This window comes from Phaethon lepturus, unplaced genomic scaffold (assembly GCF_000687285.1).
Source record: "Phaethon lepturus isolate BGI_N335 unplaced genomic scaffold, ASM68728v1 scaffold2984, whole genome shotgun sequence".
NCBI lineage: Eukaryota > Metazoa > Chordata > Aves > Phaethontiformes > Phaethontidae > Phaethon > Phaethon lepturus.
The window spans coordinates 24,191-44,866 of NW_010532508.1; the positions used below are offsets into that span (position 1 = coordinate 24,191).

At 41.3% G+C, this 20,676-nt stretch overlaps 2 protein-coding genes across 2 annotated transcripts in view; one reads left to right on the top strand and one right to left on the bottom strand.

The window, feature by feature from the left end:
- Window positions 1-20,676, top strand: part of TG (thyroglobulin) — a gene marked incomplete at both ends in the record, with an annotated part of 81,137 nt that overhangs the window by 20,384 nt on the left and 40,077 nt on the right. The gene's annotated exons all lie outside the window — the stretch shown is intronic.
- SLA (Src-like-adaptor) lies at window positions 3,191-19,592 on the bottom strand. The gene is made up of 7 exons (XM_010284842.1): window positions 19,346-19,592; window positions 13,526-13,625; window positions 10,096-10,182; window positions 8,584-8,687; window positions 7,266-7,397; window positions 4,639-4,771; window positions 3,191-3,689 (listed from the first exon to the last, which is right to left on the bottom strand). The coding sequence occupies exons 1-7, from the start codon at window positions 19,404-19,406 to the stop codon at window positions 3,470-3,472; spliced, it is 837 nt and encodes a 278-aa protein (XP_010283144.1). The 5' UTR covers window positions 19,407-19,592; the 3' UTR covers window positions 3,191-3,469.

Genomic DNA, 20,676 nt, shown 5'->3' on the forward strand with positions numbered 1-20,676 from the left:
ATAAAAGCCTGTCCCCATCTTTCTTCTAAGCTCCCTTTAGGTACTGGAAGGCTGCAAGAAGGTCTTCCCAGAGCCTCCAGGCTGAACAACTCCAACTCTCTCAGCCTGTCCTCACAGCAGAGGTGTTCCATCCCTCTGATCATTTTTGTGGCCTCCTCAGGATCTGCTCCAACAAGTCCGTGTCTTTCCTGTGCTGAGGGCTCCAGAGCTGGAGGCAGGACTCCAGATGGGGTCTCACCAGAGTGGAGTCGAGGGGCAGAATCACCTCCTTCGCCCTGCTGGCCACAATTGTTTGGATGGAGACCAGTAGACGGTTGGCCCTCTGGGCTGCGAGCACCCATTGCCAGATCATGTCCAATTTTTCATCCACCAGTACCCACAAGTCCTTCTCAGCCGGATTGCTCTCAATCCCTTCATCCTCCAGCCTGATACTGGGGCTTACCCCGACCCATGTGCAGGACCCTGCACTTGGCCTTGTTGAACCTCACGAGGTTCACACAGGCCCATTACTCCAGCTTGTCCAGGTTCCTCTAGATGGCATCCCGTTCCTCAGGTGTGTCAACCGCACTGCTCAGCTTGGTGTTGTCTGCAAACTTGCTGAGGGTGCACTTGATCCCACTGTCTATGTCATTGATGAAGAAATTAAAGAGTACTGGTCCCAGTATGGACCCCTGAGGGACACCACACATCACCGATCTCTATCTGGACATTGAGCCATTGACCACGACCCTCTGGGTATGACCATCCAACCAATTCTTCCTCCACCCAACAGTCCACCCATCAGATCCATCTCTCTCCAATTGAGAGAGAAGGATGTTGTAAGGGACCCTGTCAAAGGCCTTACAGAACTCCAGATAGATGACATCCATAGCGCTTCCCTTGTCCACTGATGTGGTCACTCCATCATAGGAGGCCACTAGGCTGGTTAGGAAGGACTTGCCCTTTCTGAAGCCCTGCTGGCTGTCTTGCATCACCTCCCTGTTTTCCATGTGCCTTAGCAGAGCTTCCAGGAGGATCTGTTTCATGATCTTCCCAGGTACAGAGGTGAGGCTGACAGGTCCTCAGGGAACTTTTCCCATCTCCCTTTTTTTCCCCTTTACCTCATTCCCTCTCAAGCAAACCAACCACCTCTGATTACTACTTCTCCATTGGTCCCAGTTTTGCTACACCTTTACCCAAATTTGGTATTTTTGATATTGTTTCTTAGGTAATCTCTGATTTGTATAGAATCACATAGGTGCTGTTGACCCTTGAAAGACCATGCTTCCCAAAAGGTCCCTAATATAGTCTTTTAGTTATCTGTGAGAAATGGCCAGCCCTCACAGAATTTTCCCATAACCATCTGTGAAATCCAGCCATCCCTTATGGCACAATTCATAAGTTTTTGTCACTTTCTCATGTTGTTACTGTGAGGGTGATCGAGCGCTGCCACAGGTTGTCCAGGGAAATTGTGTGGTATCAATCCTTGGAGATATTCAAAAGCCATCTGGAAACAGTCCTGGGCAACCAGCTCTAGGTGGCCCTACTTGAGCAGGGGGGTTGCACCAGGTGATCTCCAGAGGTCCCTTCCAACCTGAACTGGTCTGTGATTGTGTGAACCTGTCGTTATCAGAACATGTCTTATCCCCTTCCCACAGAGCTGGGATGTTCCAAGTGCTGCCCAGTTAAAGGGAGTGTTGGATTCTTTTGTTGCATTCCATCAAAGATACCTTCTGGCAGCATCATTGCAAGACTGGGTGTTTGTACTAGTTGCACACTAAGTTTTCCATTTTCTAAAAGCAAGAAAAAGTAACTACTGGATATTATTTTAATTAATAAATACATCATGACTTAGAAATCTATTATGCTCCTCATACACTGGATAAAATGCAGTCATCATAACACATTAATGATCAGTAACAATAATGAGATTATACAAACATAGAGTTCCTGAGTTCATTTTCCTTTGTGGTGTTCAGTGTTTATCAGCCAAATTACATTCCCCCTTTAAGTTCTGAAATATGTTTAATTAGGGTGGGAACTATTTTGATCTCTGAATCTCTCTTGCTAGTGCAAATGATCTCTTACAAGATCTAAAGACCACAACTATTTTTGCTACGAGGTATTTACAGAGGAAAAGAAAAAATATAAACCAAATTTTCTATCTCGCCATACCTTCATGACTCAAATTTGTGCAAAAAAGTATGACAGAATATCAGATTCAAAAGATCTCGAATCGAGAACATAGACTGCAGCATTTTACACCCCTAGATGTGACTATTTGATTTAGAAAGCAATCACAAATCAGGTTCAAAGGACCATGCTCTTTTATAACTTAGCAAAGAATACATGTATACAAAAGAATTCTCTAATCTGTGAAATTTCAGATGACCCAGTTAGAAATCTTTAAGCAATTTGATAAAATGTGTCATTGCTATTTGACATAACTCTCTTCAGACAAGAAATTCAGAAATCTCTTTAGCATCCACTGTTACTGATTTGCTCTCTTAGTTTAATTATATGTAAAAAGCTGCTATTAATATAAATATTATACATAAATATGGGGGTGCCTTCAGGAGATAAGGTTAAAATCTGGTCTTCTACACGTAACAGGTCACACATTTGCAAGCCTACTTTTGCAGTTAGGCAAGTTATTACCACATTTTACTTTTCCCTTAAAAAGCCCACTTTATTCTCTGATGCATGTCTGCTAGAATATAAGCAACTGAGCTATGCTTTCGTATATACCTGTACTCCCATCTCAGGGCTAAGCAGGAACCTCTCAGTCAGTTAAGCCTACTCTTAGTTTTGTGACCTTTTTGTGACACTGAAGGCCATTACCAGCAGTTGAATTAAATGCCACTTGGGAAGTCAATGATTTAAATTTTTTTCCCCTAAAAAGTAAAAATGGCAGAAATATGGAGTCAATATAATCTGGTGGCTCTTGCATTCCAGATGTTGGATACTCTCTCAGGGTTATTGATGGCTTTCTGACCCACTGTCAATGACAGTGAATGATTCTATATGGAGAAGAAAAAGGCTCCTTTTCTCAGCATAAGTAGGTTCTGTAAAGATGGTTTTCAGCCCTGTGGAGAATACTAGAGTAAGACTTAAATTAAGTTCTTCAGCTGTAGTTAGTCCTTCCCTATGCAATCACCTTTGTACAGTGGTGGGCATCATCCTCACTGAAGGGTCATCTGCCTTGCTTGGCTCTTGACTTAGAGTCTATCAGTTTATCCTGCTTGTGAGCAGGTTCTAATTTCAGGTGTACTGGGGATGTTCCCAGCATATGCCATGGCTGAGACCACCCTTAATAAGGTCTCTGGTTAACATTCAGAAGAAGAAATGCAGAAGCATTGCCAGCATTTGATCATCAGTTGGTGTGCTTGTATCCCTCAGCTGTCGAAGGACTGCATGACCATAGGATGCTCTGGGTTTCTCTTCTAACCTGGGTTTTCCAACCCCTAGTTTTCCCTTGGTTGTCTTACGTTTAGTCTTCATAGTATGTAGGTGGCAAGTGAAGGGTACTCTTACGTTTGCTCCCTGTGTATATAAGAGATTGGGCTTTCTTCTTTCTGGCACTTGCAAAAGAAGCGTCGTCACCCCGTGTTAAGGAGAGGTAGGAAGTAATACTTTCCCTCAGGCCATAGCTGAGACAAGAATCATCTATTGCTGCCAGGGTGCTTTCAGTACCTTCAGTCACCTCCAGCCTTTAAAAAACAAAATTTTGTTACTATTTCAGCTACTTGAACTGAGCCTATTAGTATAATATTAACAGTTGTTAAACCAAATTATGTTAATATGGTTGTATAAAAAATTTCCTGGCTCATAAATCACCAAACATTTCTGTCACTTAGTGATTTGCTGAAACAATCACTACAATAGTAGTATGTAAATATTTTTTGGCATCTGGAAAGGAAGTAACATCGATACACTTTCTCTCTTTCTTAATCTGTAGGAAAAATGGCCTCGCTACTGCACAAAATTTTCTTGCATTTGCAAGTAAATGTATGCTTTGTGAAGGAAGAGTAGTGGAGGGAAATTTACACTTCAAAAATAAGAGGTGCTTTTGTTTCTGAAGGTGGTTGCTTCACCAGCTTCTGAAACTTGACCTACTTTCTCTAGTTGCAGTCACGATATTAGAAATCTCATGAACCTTGAGTTGGACTCTGTATTGAGAGACACAGCAGGAAAGATTTACACTGGGATAATGTGTTCATTGCACTTGTGGTGCTCCGTGGATGGCCACCATGTGAACAAGGGGGAGCCATTTTTGACTATCGGGGCTCATCTGGAAGCCGTTGCACATTAGTGTGCCATTGGTGGTGGTTCTGACTAGAATTTATGTCGTGGCTCTTACTCCTGCCCCCTTGGAGGAGAGGACTCATGAGTCTCAGTGGGACTGTATGCAGCCGCACTCTTAGCTGCATAGGAGAAATGATTTAATATTAACTATACTTTCTTCCAAAGTTAGACCAAGACTACCAGTTAGAAAGCTGGACATCCAGTTTTCATGGGTTAACCTGCTGTCAGTAGCTTTTTGTCTGCTTTTTAAAACTGGTCTCAGGAGAAGGAAGTGGCTGCTGCTTCTGTGCTGTAAGTGCAAGTATATACAAGGCTGGAAAAAACCCTTCTGGCAGCCTGTGTCGCCTGTGGTACCTGTGAATGTTTCTCCAGTTGAAGTTTTTATTCCGCATCACCACAGGAGGAACTTGATTCGTTATGCTGTTGTTGTTAGTGCACTGGGTAAGACAAGGTGTTGTAAGGACACAGCAGAGACCATCAGCAACTTCTGAACAGGGAAATGAATACACAGAAAGTTAATCTTTGCTCACTGTTCTCTTCACTGTTTTCCTACCCTGGTGCATGCCCACGTAAACACTTTTGGACACAGTAGTAGTAGTCAATAAGTTGTGATGTTCTCAGCAAGGACATTGTAACACAGACTTAACATTTTTCTTTCTTCATACCTTTGCCTTTTAATTTATCATGGCGTATATTTCCCACAGTAAAAGTGAGGAACTGAGACACAAAAATATAAAGTGACTTGCCTAAACTCTAGAAGGAAGTTTGGGACAGAGCAAGGACTTAAAGCCAGGTTTCTTGAGTCCTCAGTGAGTTCTGCTCTGTTCAGCTGTGCAAACAGAGTGCAAAACAGATGCAAGATGCAACCACTCAGATTGGATTGTGTGTGCACCTATTCTGCTGTGGAATGAATCAAGGTTCTCATGTTCATGCTGCAATTAGGTTATGGCTGAGGGAACTGGGGTTGTTCAGTCTGGAGAACAGGTGGTTGAGGGGAGACATTACCATTTTCTACAACTACCTGAAAGGTGGTTGTAGTGAGGCAGGTGTTTGTCTCTTCTCTCAAGTAACTGGTGATAGGATGAGAGGAAATGGCCTCAAGTTGCACCAGGGGACATTTAGATTGGATATTAGGAAAAAATTCTTTACTGAAAGAGTGGTCAGGCATTGGAACAGGCTGCCTGGGAAGATGGTGGAGTCACCATCACTGGACGTGTTGAAAAAACGTGTAGATGTGGCACTTCAGGACATGGTTTAGTGGGCATGGTGGTGTTGAGTTGACCGTTGGACTTGATCTTAAAGGTCTTTTCCAGCCTTAATGATTTTATGATTCTATGATTCTATGAACCTCTTCTCCTTGCTCTGTTAGGAATGTTGCTTATGTTCTGCTGACCAAGCATAGAATATTGTGGCTGAATGCTGGTGTTTTACGCCTCTGAGCCTTATTTCAGGGTGAGATTCTGTAGCATGTCATGGTGAAGGAAGGAGAAGAGCTAAATCTCACTGTCTGCTCTTACATCTATAACTCCAGTAAAAATACCAGTTGTTGTAAGTTTTGGTGTGTCCATCCCCCATACCCTCTCACAAATTTTAGGCTTTGATTGTTTGCTTCTTTCTAAATGGAGAAAGGTTTCAACTAACTAAAATGTAAAAAAAAAAAAAAAGTCCCGTTCAAATTCTCACTCTTCTGTTTATATTGTTGGACTTGAGAATTTCATTTGCATGGTGTGAATGTAAATATGGCTTTTCTCCCCAGTTTATCAGAGTACTCTTCTTTGGCCAGCACACTTTTTCATTTATCTGTGACATACGCAGATATGGTGGCTTTACACTTTTAGTATTACAGAATACCCATGACTAATTAAAGCACAGAACCTATTGTTCTCTTGTAACTTTTATGCAATTAACTTATTGCAATCTTCCTTCCTCATTTTTAAATGTTCTCTTTTTAATATGTAGTAACTGCAACCTCTTAATTGTGGTGTTTTTCAAGTTATCTCTTTGACACAGGTTAGATTGCCATAAATCTCAAAAACTATCATTAAAACAGGTGTCATCCACTGGACTGATATTATTAAAAATGCCAGCTGCATCTAGATTTGAGCTAACAGCTTGAGCCCCTTGAGATAAATTCTGCTGAGAAAATCCAGCCATACGCTTCTAAAGGGGAAGGGAAGAAACTAACAACACTTCTGAGAATTTTCTGCTGCAGATAAAGCTGTGTGATGCAGTAGTTTCTAAGAGAAACGTGATTGCAGAACCTGATCTGCTGTGTCCTGATGCTCTCTGTCTGTCTATATGGTAAATAAATAATAGTCAGACATGTCTGTGCTGGTAAACAGTGTAAGCCAGGAGTTGAACTCTGGCCCTGGGACCCAGAAACATGACTTGCATCCATACAGCTTAACATTTCTGTACACCTAAATTTTGATGTTAACTGTGCTCTGAGAGGGGCAGGGCATCCCTGGCCTGTGCTAACTTCCAAACACCATTGGAATCACTGGAAGTGTTCAAAAAACATGTGGACCTGGCACTTCAGGATATGGTTTAGTGGGCATGGTGTCATTGGGTTGGTTGGACTTGATGATCTTAAAGGTCTTTTCCAACCTTAATGATTCTGTAATTCTGTGATTCTGAATGTTGTCTAAGGGAGTGCCAGACACTAGTGGTTGGACCAAAATAGTGTTATTGACAGCTCTAATGACATGGCCATACAATATCATATGCCAATTTGGGCAGAGCCTATTTGTCTTTATTTAGTGGAGTTCTTGGGTTGAATTTAGTTGTACTGTTAGGGGTAACATATTTTTATTTAGGATAAAAAAATAAAGTAAAAGATATAAACCAAAGGTTTTTCCATTACTTGTTCTGTGACAGTAGTTGCAAGTCTTGGACATAGGCAAAACTTTTTGTTCTGGACCTTTGATATATAGTTTTACAGTTGCCAGTGGAAAATATGTTTATTCTGCAGTTCTTTTTACCTGAGTAGTGATTCACAAGGTCTTCAAGGCACTGAAAGGTTTGCCGTGGAGAGATGTAATACCAGTTATTTGGAAGGCGGAAGATCCTGTAATGTTTCACTTGCCTGTGCCGCACCGACAAGGAATATAACCCTGGAGAAAGAGGAGAACTAATTACACCAAAGTAAGGCCCTAATTCTGGATGGATAACAGTGGCCATGGTGCCATGATCCAAAAAGTCATAGAAAGACCTGAGTGGCCATCCTAATTTCTACTTATATAGTATACTTTATATATTTACTTAGGTATAACAAAGGGAATAAAGGGCTCAGCATCAGGACCTGAAGTTTTGATTGAATTTAAATTTCTGGTGTGTTTTCCCTTTATTTTTGCTGGTATGGGATTTTTTGAAATGGTGTAAATGAAATAGGCTTTCACAGAAGTTGTTTGCCTTCCTCTGAAGATGGGGACCATACTCATCTGCTGGTACGCTGATTTAATCAGCTCCTACTAGTGCAGCAGCTGACACCTGATAGTGCAGTCCTGGCAGGAGATGACAACTTGGATTTTCCTGTTGCTTTGTTTAAAAATATCGTGCAGCGTTTAGTTGGTAAGGACTGAATGTTGATGCTAACTTTCTTTGAATTTACTATGGGTATTGGCCTATGGTATGCAAGAGGTCAGAGCAGATGATTTAGTATTCCTTTCTAACTGCAGTATCATGAAATTAGGATGTGCTCTGATGCTTCAGAAAAAGGGGAGATACCACATTGCACAATGGGAGATGTATTCCCATTGAAGAGAATAAAAGTATAAAGTGTGTACAGTACAATTCCCATGTAGTGACACAATTGCTACAAAAGACAATAAAATTGAAGACATGTCATTTTTAAAAAGCAAATAAAAGAACCACCTGTTTATATAGGAAATGCAATTATCAGCCCTCCCTGCACTGCTTGGTGTGTATTTTATAGCTTCTTCAGGCAATCTTTTGTGGACCAAGGCAGAGCTGTGACTTTTCCTCCATTTGAAAAGTCCCACTGCCTTATAAGCTTTGCATGCAATCAAAGTAAATAATAGTGTTTAAACAACTGTGTCTTGTTCGTACTGATGCCTGTGGAACTTTCCATGGCCTTTGCTAACCCTGCTTCCAGCACCGCTCGTAACGTAGGTGACTGATGAAGACCGGCATGCTGCACAGGGTGCCTTTGCCTCCCCATTACATGCATTTTCTGGTTTTGGACTGATCCATATGAAGCAGGACAGGGAATGAATTAAAGAGCTGTAAAACTGTTAATGCCTGAGACCAAGGGGGGGAAAAAAAATCGTATTTTCTCACCTTTCCTAGTTTCACTCTCTCTGATCATGAAGGAGCCGACCTTGGTGTTGGGTAGCTGTAGAAGTTCCTCTGCTTTTTCTCTTCCCAGTCCTTCAAATAACCAGCTGTGAAGCAGGAAAAAACAAATTCTGAAATTTGGACACCAGTGAAACAGAGAGCAGCATGTGGCCATGAAAGTGCAGCATTAGCCAGGAAAAGTGACTGCAAAAATAACACTGTGGCTTTCTGTAGTTATTCTCTCAACTATGTCCAGGCATATTTCCCCAGTTTATGGAGAATATCTTGCTCTCCTTTTTCATGTATTGAGTTCCATTTACTTTTGTGAGACTAAAAGAAGAATGAATAAGGTTTGGACTTACTAGGGAAAACACAACTTTTCAAGCTGCCTTGATCTGAATAGTTTGGGACATATCATAGAATCATAGAATGGTTTGGGTTGGAAGAGACCTTTAAAGACCATCTAGTCCAACCCCCCTGCAGTGAGCAGGGACATCTTCCACTCGATCAGATTGCTCAGAGCCCTGTCTAACCTGACCTTGAACGTTTCCAGGGAGTGGTAGATTGATGGCGTATCTGTGGCATTAGTTAACTCCCTCTTTTCATTTAAACCACTTTTGTTAACCCCAAATTTTATTGTATTGTAAACATACACAAAATGAAATACAATTTTTCTGCCTGTGCTGGGGCACAATCCAGTCATTTAAGTCAATTGGGTTTGTGGGTAAGGGAAAGTGGAATTAGTCTTATTGATTGTCTTCATCAGTAAGATTCGATACAGTCTGCTTTCAGCAAAATGGTCTTGGGGGAACTGCAGACAGTAGCTTTCTGTTACCCATATGTGCCCTGTCTTTGGAAAAGCACCTCTACCTCAGGAGGATATAAAAGCATATTAAAATTTAAGCACTTGCATAAATCATAATGAAGTCCGTAGTTCATGTGCTTAAAATTAAACAGGTATTAAAACCTTTGCCAGAAAAGTTATAAGTGTGTGTTTTAATGTTGTTTTCCTGACTGGTGTCTAGGGCAACAGGAAACCTCTGAACCTTCCTTAGTTCTTCCAGTGTGAGGGTTTACATCCTTGAATGACTTATTAGTCTTTCTATTTGTTCCTTTTGGTCTGTTTTTCATGAGCAACTCTAGCTTAAATTTTACTCTTTGTAAATATTAATAATTCTTTCTAAATAAAGTGTCTTTATACATGTCTTAAAATTAGAGATCAGTCCATGCAACAGAAATATTTTAAATATCTTCTATGATGTTTGAGGGTTTTTTGACCCTTCCCAGCATTTTCCAAAATCCTTCCTAGGATTTTCCTTTTCATATATTGTGAACTTAGGTGTGGATTTGATGTACTCAGATTTCAAAGGAACTATTTTAGACTATCAATAAATAGAATTTCTGTCTGTCTAGTCACTATTGGCATTGTTTTAGTTATGACATTGAATAACTCTAATCACGGTAGTATATGTACAAATATAGTGTTGAATGGCTATAGGAAATGCATTTACTTACCCATGGTAAACCTTTGCTACATATTTTCCTGGAATATAGTTTTCTCTACCTGTTGTAAGGGAATGGACTCTCCACCAGCCTCCTTCACTATGTGAAAACAAGAGAAGAGATATTTTCAGATGTACTTTCAGAGCTTGTCCTAATTTTAGAAATGAATTAAGATATACAGATTAACCTGTAACCTTCTGTCTGTGTTCCTGAATCTACATATTCAGAAAGGGACCCAAGTCTGTTTCATGTAGCGTAGTTCCATTTCTAAACCTACATTAGGATTAAATTTGGACACAGAAATAAGCTACATTTGTTCCATTTAAATTACGTAAGTAATAAAATATTTTTCTGTAGTTAAAAGGAGAAGGGTAAATACTCAGTGGTTAAACCATGCTGTGCTCTGCCTTCCCACAGCTTGCACTGGTATCCAAGATATTCAGTTTACGGCTGAGTATGTTGTGTCTGGACAGCCCTGTAGTTAATCCTGTAACGTCAGGGTAGAGATACTCAGCAAATGGACTCTTTCTGCCTGGGAACAGGTTTTCAGTCTAACAGAACCTGGTTCATGGTTTACTCTTTCTCTTTTCTTCAATGAGATGGTGACCAGGCTCCAATAAAAAATACCTCATAGCTGCAACTAGGAGACTAGGCACATATTTTTTTGCACTGACACATTTTAGGTTCTTGCTGTGATATTGAGTGCTGGCTTTAGCTTTTGAATCCTTTAGGAAGGGCAGGGTAACAAGAATTTTCACAGGGATGCTGTGGAGCTTTAGTGCTTAACAAAAGGGGTTGTGGCGGTGCTGAGTTACGATGATTGATGAATTCTCTCCACCTTTTCTTTTAAGACTTTGAATCTAAATAATAGTGTGTCCTGTAAGGCTCTTTCTGTGGGTGTTCATATAAATGCTCCTAAATAATGCCCAGACTGCAGACCAGATTCTCAATGAATGTCAAAACAGCTGAGTTGAAAACACTTAAGTTAAACCTCCTGAGTTGTAGCTGCTGGGACCATGGTCCAGACTGTATATGCTGAGGGAAAAGGAGAAGTGTCTGCTCCTCAGAGCTGGAAATTTCAGGGCCCCACAAGTTTTGTTTGTGGGTTTCCAGCTGACATGAAATAATCTATAAGAACTTCAGGTTATTTGGGTTTTGTTTCCCCGTGACTCTCCCAGACAGAACCAAGAACTGCAAGAACAAAAAACCCGAGAGACTCAGCATCTCCCTCCCCCCGCACTATAATATTACTAACCCTGAAAAATCCCAGTGATGATTAAAAGTCCCAAAGCATCACATGTCGCCTGGGGCAGAAGCTCCAGAGATTATGTAGATTCGGGGGATCATTGGAGGACATCTGATTTGACTACTGCCAGCTACTGAAAGGTGTCTGACAAGTGTCAGAGAAACTGGGCCAGTGGTGCTTATCTAGTCCTGCCAACGCAGAGCAGTCACAGATATCTGGGAGGAGTTGTATTTTCTGTGGGGGTTCCATACATCGTGTTCCTGGCAGGGTTGGCGGGGCCAGTTGCCGCTACACGTAATTGCTTTGGTAGAAGGTTGAAAAGCTGCCGTTATCAAAGCAGGACGTGCTGCCTGCTCATGCTGGCTTCTCCGTGGTGACTCCTTGTCAGTCATGTTCCGATCGTGCCTGCCATGCTGCTGCTCTCTTCCACTGCATTTTGGTTCTTTGGATGACTTGAGAAAAAGATTATACCTTCAGATTATGTGCAGCAAGGGTCTGTATGCAAACAGTTCCTCTTAATATCAGCACATACCCCAGCAGGGAAGAACAGGCCCTTCATTAGGACACTATGCTTTGCATAGAGCATTGGAGTGTCTTGTCTTCTGTGAGCAAGCTGATTCAAAACAGGAAGAGGAAAGTTCCCATCAAGGCTTGCTTTGGCTCTTATTTGCTATTAGGAGAAGCTCTTGATTGCAGCACAACAGACAAACATGACAAAAACTGCTGCTACAGAAGCCTAGTTCTTTTAGAAGTTGTTCGTCCAGTAGATCATGCTATGCAGCACATGTATGCCTGTGATATGACACGCATATAATTCCCATTCATATAGGCATATGTAGTTTATGTGGTGTTATGGGGGCCCGTAGCTGATGAAAGTTAGGAGCAAGGCTTTAAGCTGGAATTTCCAAGCGAAAGCAATTGTTCTACCATGTCGTGTATGTTACGCAAACTATGGCAAGGTTTAACTAGCTAGAAGTTACCAGAGAAGAATTCCCCTGCTCTAGGGAAGCTCTCCATCAGCAGAAACTTGATCTAGTGGTATTGTCTGAGCCTTGTGACCTAGGTTCAGGGAGGCAGGGAAAGCACTTCGTCAGCAGAACATAGATGAAGCCTTTTTGGGTCAGACCAAAGGTCCACATAGCCCCATATCTTGTTGCTGACAAAGGCCATTGTGGGTCACCATGGCCTGGAGAAGAGTCTGATAATTCATCAAGCATCTGTAATACTTCTCTTGAGTACTTCTGTCTTCCAACCATTTAATGCTCTGACTTTTCCACATAGAGATTTCTTTTTATGAATTTAGAAATCCTCAGAAGATTTCTCTGCTATGAATGTATCTGGTCTCCCCTCGAATCCATCTGCTCCACCAGCTGCAAAAATGAAATTTCTTATTTCTGTTTAAGCAGTGCAAACAGAGGCTGTGGGGCTGAGTAAATCCGAGGAGGTCACTGTGTGCCGATACAAGGCGTGCATAAATGAACGTCAGGGTTTGCTGGCTTCCATTTTTCAAGAAGTGTATTCACTCTTGTGTTGTGGCAATATTTGCACTATGCTTAAGGTCAGTCTGAACTAGTTCTCTTAAACCTAATTCCTTCTGGGGCTCATAAAATTTTTGAGTGGAAGTTGCTGGGAAATCTTTGACCTTCCACTACCCCCGCCAAGAAAATGCATAATCAATCAAAACATTAAGAAGGCATCCCCCTCCCTTTTTTTTTTTTACTTTTGTTAGAGTTGCCTTAAATCTAGGGTGAAATTATAAGACCTAATCATAAAGGAGTTGTTAGATAAAAAGGGTGAAAGAGAAAATGAGACACACACTTGACATACAGAGAAATTCAGAATAATTTTTGTTTTCTATGTGACTCCAACTATTTTTGCTCTTTGTTTTCCACTAACATGAGGGGGATACTTTCTCAAAATCATTTTTCAAAGCAGAATTCTGAGTCCTACTTTAGAATAGAGTCTGAATCCAGCTTCAGAAACCATGTCAGAGGAATCCAAGGATCAAAAAACAATTTGAAATCCCAAATCCTTAAACTGTAGGGTAATTTACACCACGGCTAAGCATCCTTCCTTGCAAATTCTACTCAGTTTATTTTGCTGAACTGCATCCAGTTTGGGCCAGGTGCATAAAACAGAGCTTTGCATCAATTGTAACAGAACCTTTTTTTTTTTTTTTAAAAAAGATCAACTTACTCTGATAGCACACGTAGTTTTTCCCCTACATGAAATATAGGTTGGCTTATATCTGCTGAGGGATAGTCATAGAGGACAGCAAGGAAATCACTCTCCTGACCTGTTAAAGAAGAAAGAAAATTTAACTTAAAACCAAGGTAGGGTTCTGAAGCAGAAATGGACTTTTCATTATGTATGTTACATTTTACATAATAGGTCAAACATGAAAAAAATCTCACTCTGAAATGTCACTTGGTAAACATAAAGAGATAAAGATGATCCTGTGAATTTATAAGAAGAATGTGAAGATATTAGAAATGAAAAAAAGTCGTTTGGTTAATTGTAAGTAACTAATTTTAGACCACTTTTTCTAGTAATTACCATATTTAACGGATGTATTCAGTTTGAAACTAGCAAAATTAGTAAGTATTTACAGTATTAGGAAGTAACCCAGTTTGATTAATGCCACTGTCTCTAAATGCCTCCAGCTACAATTTTGAGCCAAGCTGATGCATTGCGTTTAAGGAAAGGAAGATGCATGTTGAATTGTTCCATCTTTTAACATCACAGATGCTTTTCAAAGGTATGGAATTAGTTTAGAGCAAGGACAATGAGAGCATGGCCATTATTGCCCAATTCCCATCAGTTTTGTGAATTAGCTTGATGAACAGTCAGAGAGCTTTATTCTCCGTGCCTTGCATGGAAACTCTTCTAGAGGTAGCACGATGCCCTTATCTTCAATTAGAAGAAGATAGGCAACGTGGGTGTTTATAATTAAATCATTGTACAACTGCAATCTGCAGAACTGAGGTCAGTAGAGATAAAGCCTTTTAGATCAGTTGGGATGACTTTGGACCTTGCAGCACTGCACAGCACGTGCTGATTCTCCTGGGTTCCTGAGGGATGGAGGAAGCACTTTTCATGCAATTGGGACTATCAAACATTCAAGAGCTCTTCATCCAGTGGGAATCTGCTGTGCCCAGCACATGCTGACAGGTGGAAGGTTCAGAAATGTGTCATGCTGGGTGTTTTCAGCTCTTTGGCAGAAGTCCTGGCAAGGGCGATCGTGCAAGGCCTTTCTCCTGGAGGTGGGTCCCTTCCCTCTGCATGTTGTAGGACCCTCCACTCGCACACGGGGAGACAAAGCTTCCCCTCTGCCTCCGGCAGGATCAGTGTCCTGTTCCGCAGTAAAACCATCTAGCAGTACGTCTGCAGAGGCGGTTTGATCTCCGTACTTGCCCACTCTGTGCAGCTCAACATGTGCAAAAATGGGAATGAATTCAGGGGAGGAGAGAAAGAAATTACCCAGTAGGACAGGCGCACTCCCAGATCTTGTTAGATTTTCTTGTTTAGTACAGATTCCTCATCAACTTGTCTTTTAGGGAAAAGATTGTCAACAGTTTTTGAGGGAAACCTAGAAAGAGCATCCAGAATGAATGCTGAGACTGGTCTGTGTTTTCAGCCCCTGTGTCCCAGGGCCTTACAAATAACTCACAATGACAATGATGAAAGGCTGAAGGAAACATGCAAGTCTGTGGAAAAGAAACATTTTCAAGAGGAGAGATTTTACACTTGTTACCCTTACAGCAGTGATAATGAGAACGCCTGAAGGAAAATATTCCACATCTGTGGTTTAAAGGACATAAAACCCAGTGTTTTCTCAGTTGATTTTGAGTAGCTGTTTGTTGTTATGATATGGAGACCAGAGTCATGCAAAGTAGTGGGTCATTTTACCTTAATATTCAAACTGAATGTAAGCGTTTTTAGTCTTGCTAGCCTTTGCCCATTGAAGTAGCCCCACGATACAGTTAGTAAGCCTCCTTATGGATGCATATATTTGTAGAGTCTGGAATAGACATTGGTTAGTTTGACAGTGTGTTTAGTATTAGCATTGCCATGATTTTCTTAGTTGATTAGAGTCTCTGAATTAAACAGGACTACTCTGATACATTTATATTTGTATATTCAACTGCCCTGATTAGTCTACTGCAACTTATACAATTTGTTCAACTATGCTGAAGAAATTCTCTGCTAAGTGTGCCTTTGATTGCTTCCCTGTTCTGCACTAAAAATTGAGACACTCTGTGTCTATGAAACAGAGGCTAATGAGACCTAAGTATTGGTGCTGAGTCTTTTTCAACAAAACAAAATCTTTACCCAGGACTACATGAAATTAATGCCAGAGGGTACATTGTAAGACCTGCAGAGTGAGGATAAAGTGCTGTTGCCTAATTTCTCATTGCAGATTGTTAGAGAGCAGTTCAACATGGAATGTATTTTTTTTTTAGCTTAATGAAAATGCCTTTAGCAATACCTTTTTTAAACTTATGCTGTTTGTTTATAAATGTTTTATTTCCGTACTGAAAGGGTGGAAAAAAGTGCTTTTCTGCTCTCCTTCCTTGCGTACCAAGTGGTTTGCATTTTTTTATGCACTGCAGGGTACATGACTTTTTCTCTACTCTCGCAAGATCTGCATTACTTTGCTTACACTTTCGTCTTTATATTCATTTTTGTTTCAATTTTGCACACGAATTTGTAGTTCTGAAAAGGAGGGAATTAATCACAGTGTTAACTGCTACATCCATGCAAACATTACCTCTTAAACTACCTTTCACTTAGAGTGAAAGTAAAGGAGTTTTGTACTACCCAAAACCTTTCAACCATCCTACTCCACAAACAAGACCTTATTTTAATTGGTATTTAAATCAAACCTCACCGGGTTTTTTGGTCATGTAGAGTGTGGTGGGGTACTTTACAACATTTCACAGAACCCATACTAGCTCCTTTCAAGCACAAAAGCCTCGAAACTGGAACTAAACAAATTACACTGTTTCTCCACACCTAAATTTCACAGTGATCTAATAGATTTGATCTGATGAGCTCCCCACACTTTTAAGTCATAGAAGAAAAAAGGTTTGCCTGAGTTTTTCTAACATAACCTCTCCTCCGCAGTGCAAGCATAGGTTACATCTGAAATGGAACAACTCAGAAGTTAAGAGTGGGAAGATCGGAGCAGAGTCATTTCCACTGAATCAATTGTTAATTCTGGTGGGGCTTTTTTTAGGAGTAGGAAATGAATATTAAATACATGCTAGTTTTAGATGCCTGCATCCCTGGATGTCTTGCAAACTATGAGACTGAATGTTGCATGCTTCAAATTATTCATTGTGAATGGACCACGAAACACTATTAGAGAGAAGGGAGAGCCTAGGCTACTGCCTACTGCTCTGTAGCAGTGTGGTCCCTGTCTGGAGTGGGAGTGAGCTGCTCAGAGCTCAGCACCCTGCATCATCCCAGCTTTACTGTCCAGCAGAAATACTATGATTTGTGGCATGGCGTGTACCCAAGAGGGTAAAGGAGGGCACTCGTGTGTGTGCAGGAGGCTGGCCGTGCAGCAGCCGTAAGGTGTGGCTGCAGAGTCACACTGGCGTACCCAAATTAGATCTAAACCAGCCAGCTTGGGAACTGAGAGTTATGCAGGTGCAGCTCAGTAAGGATTAACCCTTGATTCAGGGTCCTGGGGGATGAAAAAGAAGGGGGTGGGCTCACAACACCTGATGACCCCTTGCTCCTGTAGCTACTCTGTTATCAGCACCTAGGATGTGTCAGGGATGCCCACACAAATGGAGTGCAGTCATATTTGGAGTCAAAATGCTTCCTTGGGAAATGCAGTTTATGCAGTGTTCCCTTTCTCAGGACCAAGACTGATGCTCTGGAGGTGAGGAAAGCACAAGGTTTTGCTTTCAGTGCAGGTCTTGGGCAGCACGAGGGGCTTATGGCGGTCTGATGAACACATTCACGCTGCAGATCAAGTCTGGAGACTCCAATTATCTGTTTTCTTCTCCCTTCTTCTTGGATGTTCTTTCCTTCCGTTCTTTCCCTTCTGTTTCAGGCCTTCATTTTATTCAGTCTCACTGAAATGAACCGGTGTAAAACCTGCTTTTTCTAATAACTATTTGGACTGTTGTAAGTTTGTGGATTGGATCCTTCACCTCACTTTAAGGTGGCTGTTCCTGGCCTGGGGGAAATGTTCTGTGCTTGGTGATGTGATTTGGAGTTTGATCTGCTCAGGAAAACAGACATATACAAACTCACCAGACTAATCCCAATATATGCTTTTAGTACCAAGTTCCTTTTCAAAAGTCTGTTTCCATTGGATTTGGATGACAGTACTGATGCTTGTATTCCCAACTTTAATTAGCAACATCTAAGCCATTATGAAAGATGTTGGTCTGATCTAGACTAAGAGTTAGATCCAAAGAGCTATGCAGGCTGTTAGATCACAGAATCATAGAATAGTTTGGGTTGGAAGACACCTTTAAAGGTCATCTAATCCAACTCGCCTGGAGTGAGCAGGAACATCTTCAATTAGATCGGGTTGCTCAGAGCCCCGTCCAACCTGACCTGGAATGTTTCCAGGCGCCCGGGGAACCATAACCCCCCCCCCCAGGTGACAGCAGAAGGTCAGACAGGGTCTGAGAGAGCACCTTTCTAGATGTGCTAGACGTGTAGGAGAGTGCAAGTAGATCAAGCCTGGAATTCCTAAGTGGGTAATTTCCCCTGCACTCGCTGTGCGCTCTAAGTTTGCTGAGTTATCTTTTAGGGCTATATTCTATTTATGTCACTGGGAGGGATGTGGTTGGCTTTAGCCCTGCTGAATCCTGACTTTTAGCATGTGCAGGAACAATACAAACCTGGCCACAGCCACGGCAGCAAGCCCTCGCTCCCCTGCTCATCAACAAGGTCTTGCTCTGGGTGTGAGCATGTCTCTGTTTTGATGGTTATGGTATTCATAACAGCGGTTGCTGGGAATTATCAACAAAAGGCACAAAACCCCCCAAACTGTCAGTTCATGTTATGGGCCTCTGAGTAGCCTTAACGGTATGCAGTATCTGCTTTATCAGGACCTAGGGCTACGAGGGCTGCCCCTATCAGCTAGTTCTTGGCCATGCTAAAGGCAGGGCTGGGTTTCCTTCCAGCACTAATGAAACCAGGCTGATTCCCCGTCCTTATAGTACTGAGCAGCACATTGGACCATCTTTCATGGAAAATCCAGAAATTTTGATTAATGCCTTCCCCCAACAATAAAAAACAAAGATTAAAACAAAATTATTTTCTCTTCCGCACCTTTGTACCAGCTGTCTGTCATGTTGTGGCATGAGAGCTGAGGCTGTGCTGACTCTCCACCTACTCACTTGCAGTTTGGGAGTAGCAGGTCACTGAATCCCTCCTTTCCCCCCACAGATGCATGACCTCTACCAGCCTACGTGGGGGCTTGGCAACCTGATTTTTTCACGCGCAGATGCATAGGGCAGATGTGTGAGATGCCCCTTTGGCAGCTTGGCCTGTGAAATGTGTATTTCTGTATAAACTTTATTGATAAACCTGGTGACGTGGAAGGTTTTCCGCGTGCTACATTTAATGCAACTAAGTAAGTGGACTTCAGGTTCAGTGCAAGCATAACATCATCAAGGTTTTTAACCTTAAATGAAGCAAAACCAAATTTGTATAAAACATCACATGCAAGTATGTCAAAATACAGTATTTCTCATATCTGAAGTAGTGCTTCAGTGCTTTCTGAATTGGAAGGAACTTCTTTCAAGGAGCACCAGCAAATAATAGCTTTAACTTTTGGGTTTTTTAATTAAAGTACTTATTGGAAAATGAGCTAGAATGTCCCTAAAAATAAGCACTGTCTACAGGATGCCCTCCTTCTCCCACAGCAGTCACACACTTGCCTGCTTTTACTGCATCAGGAGGATGAAGGAAGACACATGGATGAATGTACCATATAGTTTGAACATCTTTTTTTCTCTTGAAAGAAACTAAATGAGTGCTTACCCATTTGGCTCGGCACGTTTGTTTCTTCAGAGGCTCTTGGCGTTTTCACAGTATTTCCCATTGCACTTTCTAATTCTGTCAAAGCTCTTCAGAACTAAATCAAAGGAGACATTGAAATTAAGCATCAGAATAACACCTGCTGTGCCAACAGATGAGAAATGACCTAGTTTGGGTGTCTCCACTCTTATAGAGTTTTGCTTTTGAGAAGTCTTGTGTTAAATTCATGTGAGAGTTTTACATACTTGCTAAACTCTCACCACTTTGGTGCTTTTATCAGGGGAATAGCAGAAAACCACAGCTAGGGAAGTTGCTCAGAAGAACACAATGTAGTAAAAGTTTCCATTACCAGTACCTCAGCACAATAGGAAGTCACAGCAAAGCCATGCCCGTACAGTCATTTCATATACAAAACGTTCTTTTCAGCATGTGGAGTTCTGAAGCTACAAAGAAATTAATTAGATTGTCGTATCAGGTTTTCAGCGCTGTGTGTATATTATGTCGCTTTATTGCCAAATACTAAGAATGTTATTCAGTGGTTTTTTTCTGATGCAGTTGTGCCCTCAGCGAATGTGGGCAATGTTGTTTTTCCTCTTTTTTTCTTTCTTTCTTTTTTTTTTTTTAAGTAACACCTTGCCTCAAAATGTTTGTGATGTCAAAACACTCTTGCATAAAGCCAGTGGTGCAAATTCTTCAGACACTTGTCTTAAAAGTCTTGGTGGATGTACAAGAAACAGTATCAGGCAATCATGGAACTAAATATTGTGAGAGGGAGAGTTCCTTCTTGTGGCTTTACTGCACCCATCCTAATTCTCCCTGACAGAGAACAGAGAGAAAAACCTTTTGGATGTGGAAGGTGTCTCATGCTATGGTATATTTTCAGAGGCAGAGGAGAATAAGCTGTATCTGTTTGAAATTGTACGTTAAAGCAAAATAACTCAACACCGTGAGCTGATTGCCAATTATTTTTAAAAAATATATATCTGTCAGTTGCCCAGTAAAAATGATAACGCAACTTCTAGCGGCGTCATGTGGGTATTTGCTAAACTCAGGTGCAATCTGCATCTTTCAGTCTTTTCTAGCTTAAATATTTCAAAGGTGACGGCTGCCTTTGGTATGCTGCTCTTGACTTACTTACAACAGGCTAGAACCTGACGGTGTTAGCTGGAGAGGTGTCAACCTGAGCAGCAGTACTGCTGAAATCAGTGAGACTTTCTTACTAATTGTCTTTTGGAAAAAGATTGCCAGAATTGAATATATTGCTTAATACCATAAATTTTTGATACGTTACAGCGAGTTTATGGAGACACTCTCCAGAATAAAATGCAGTTCAG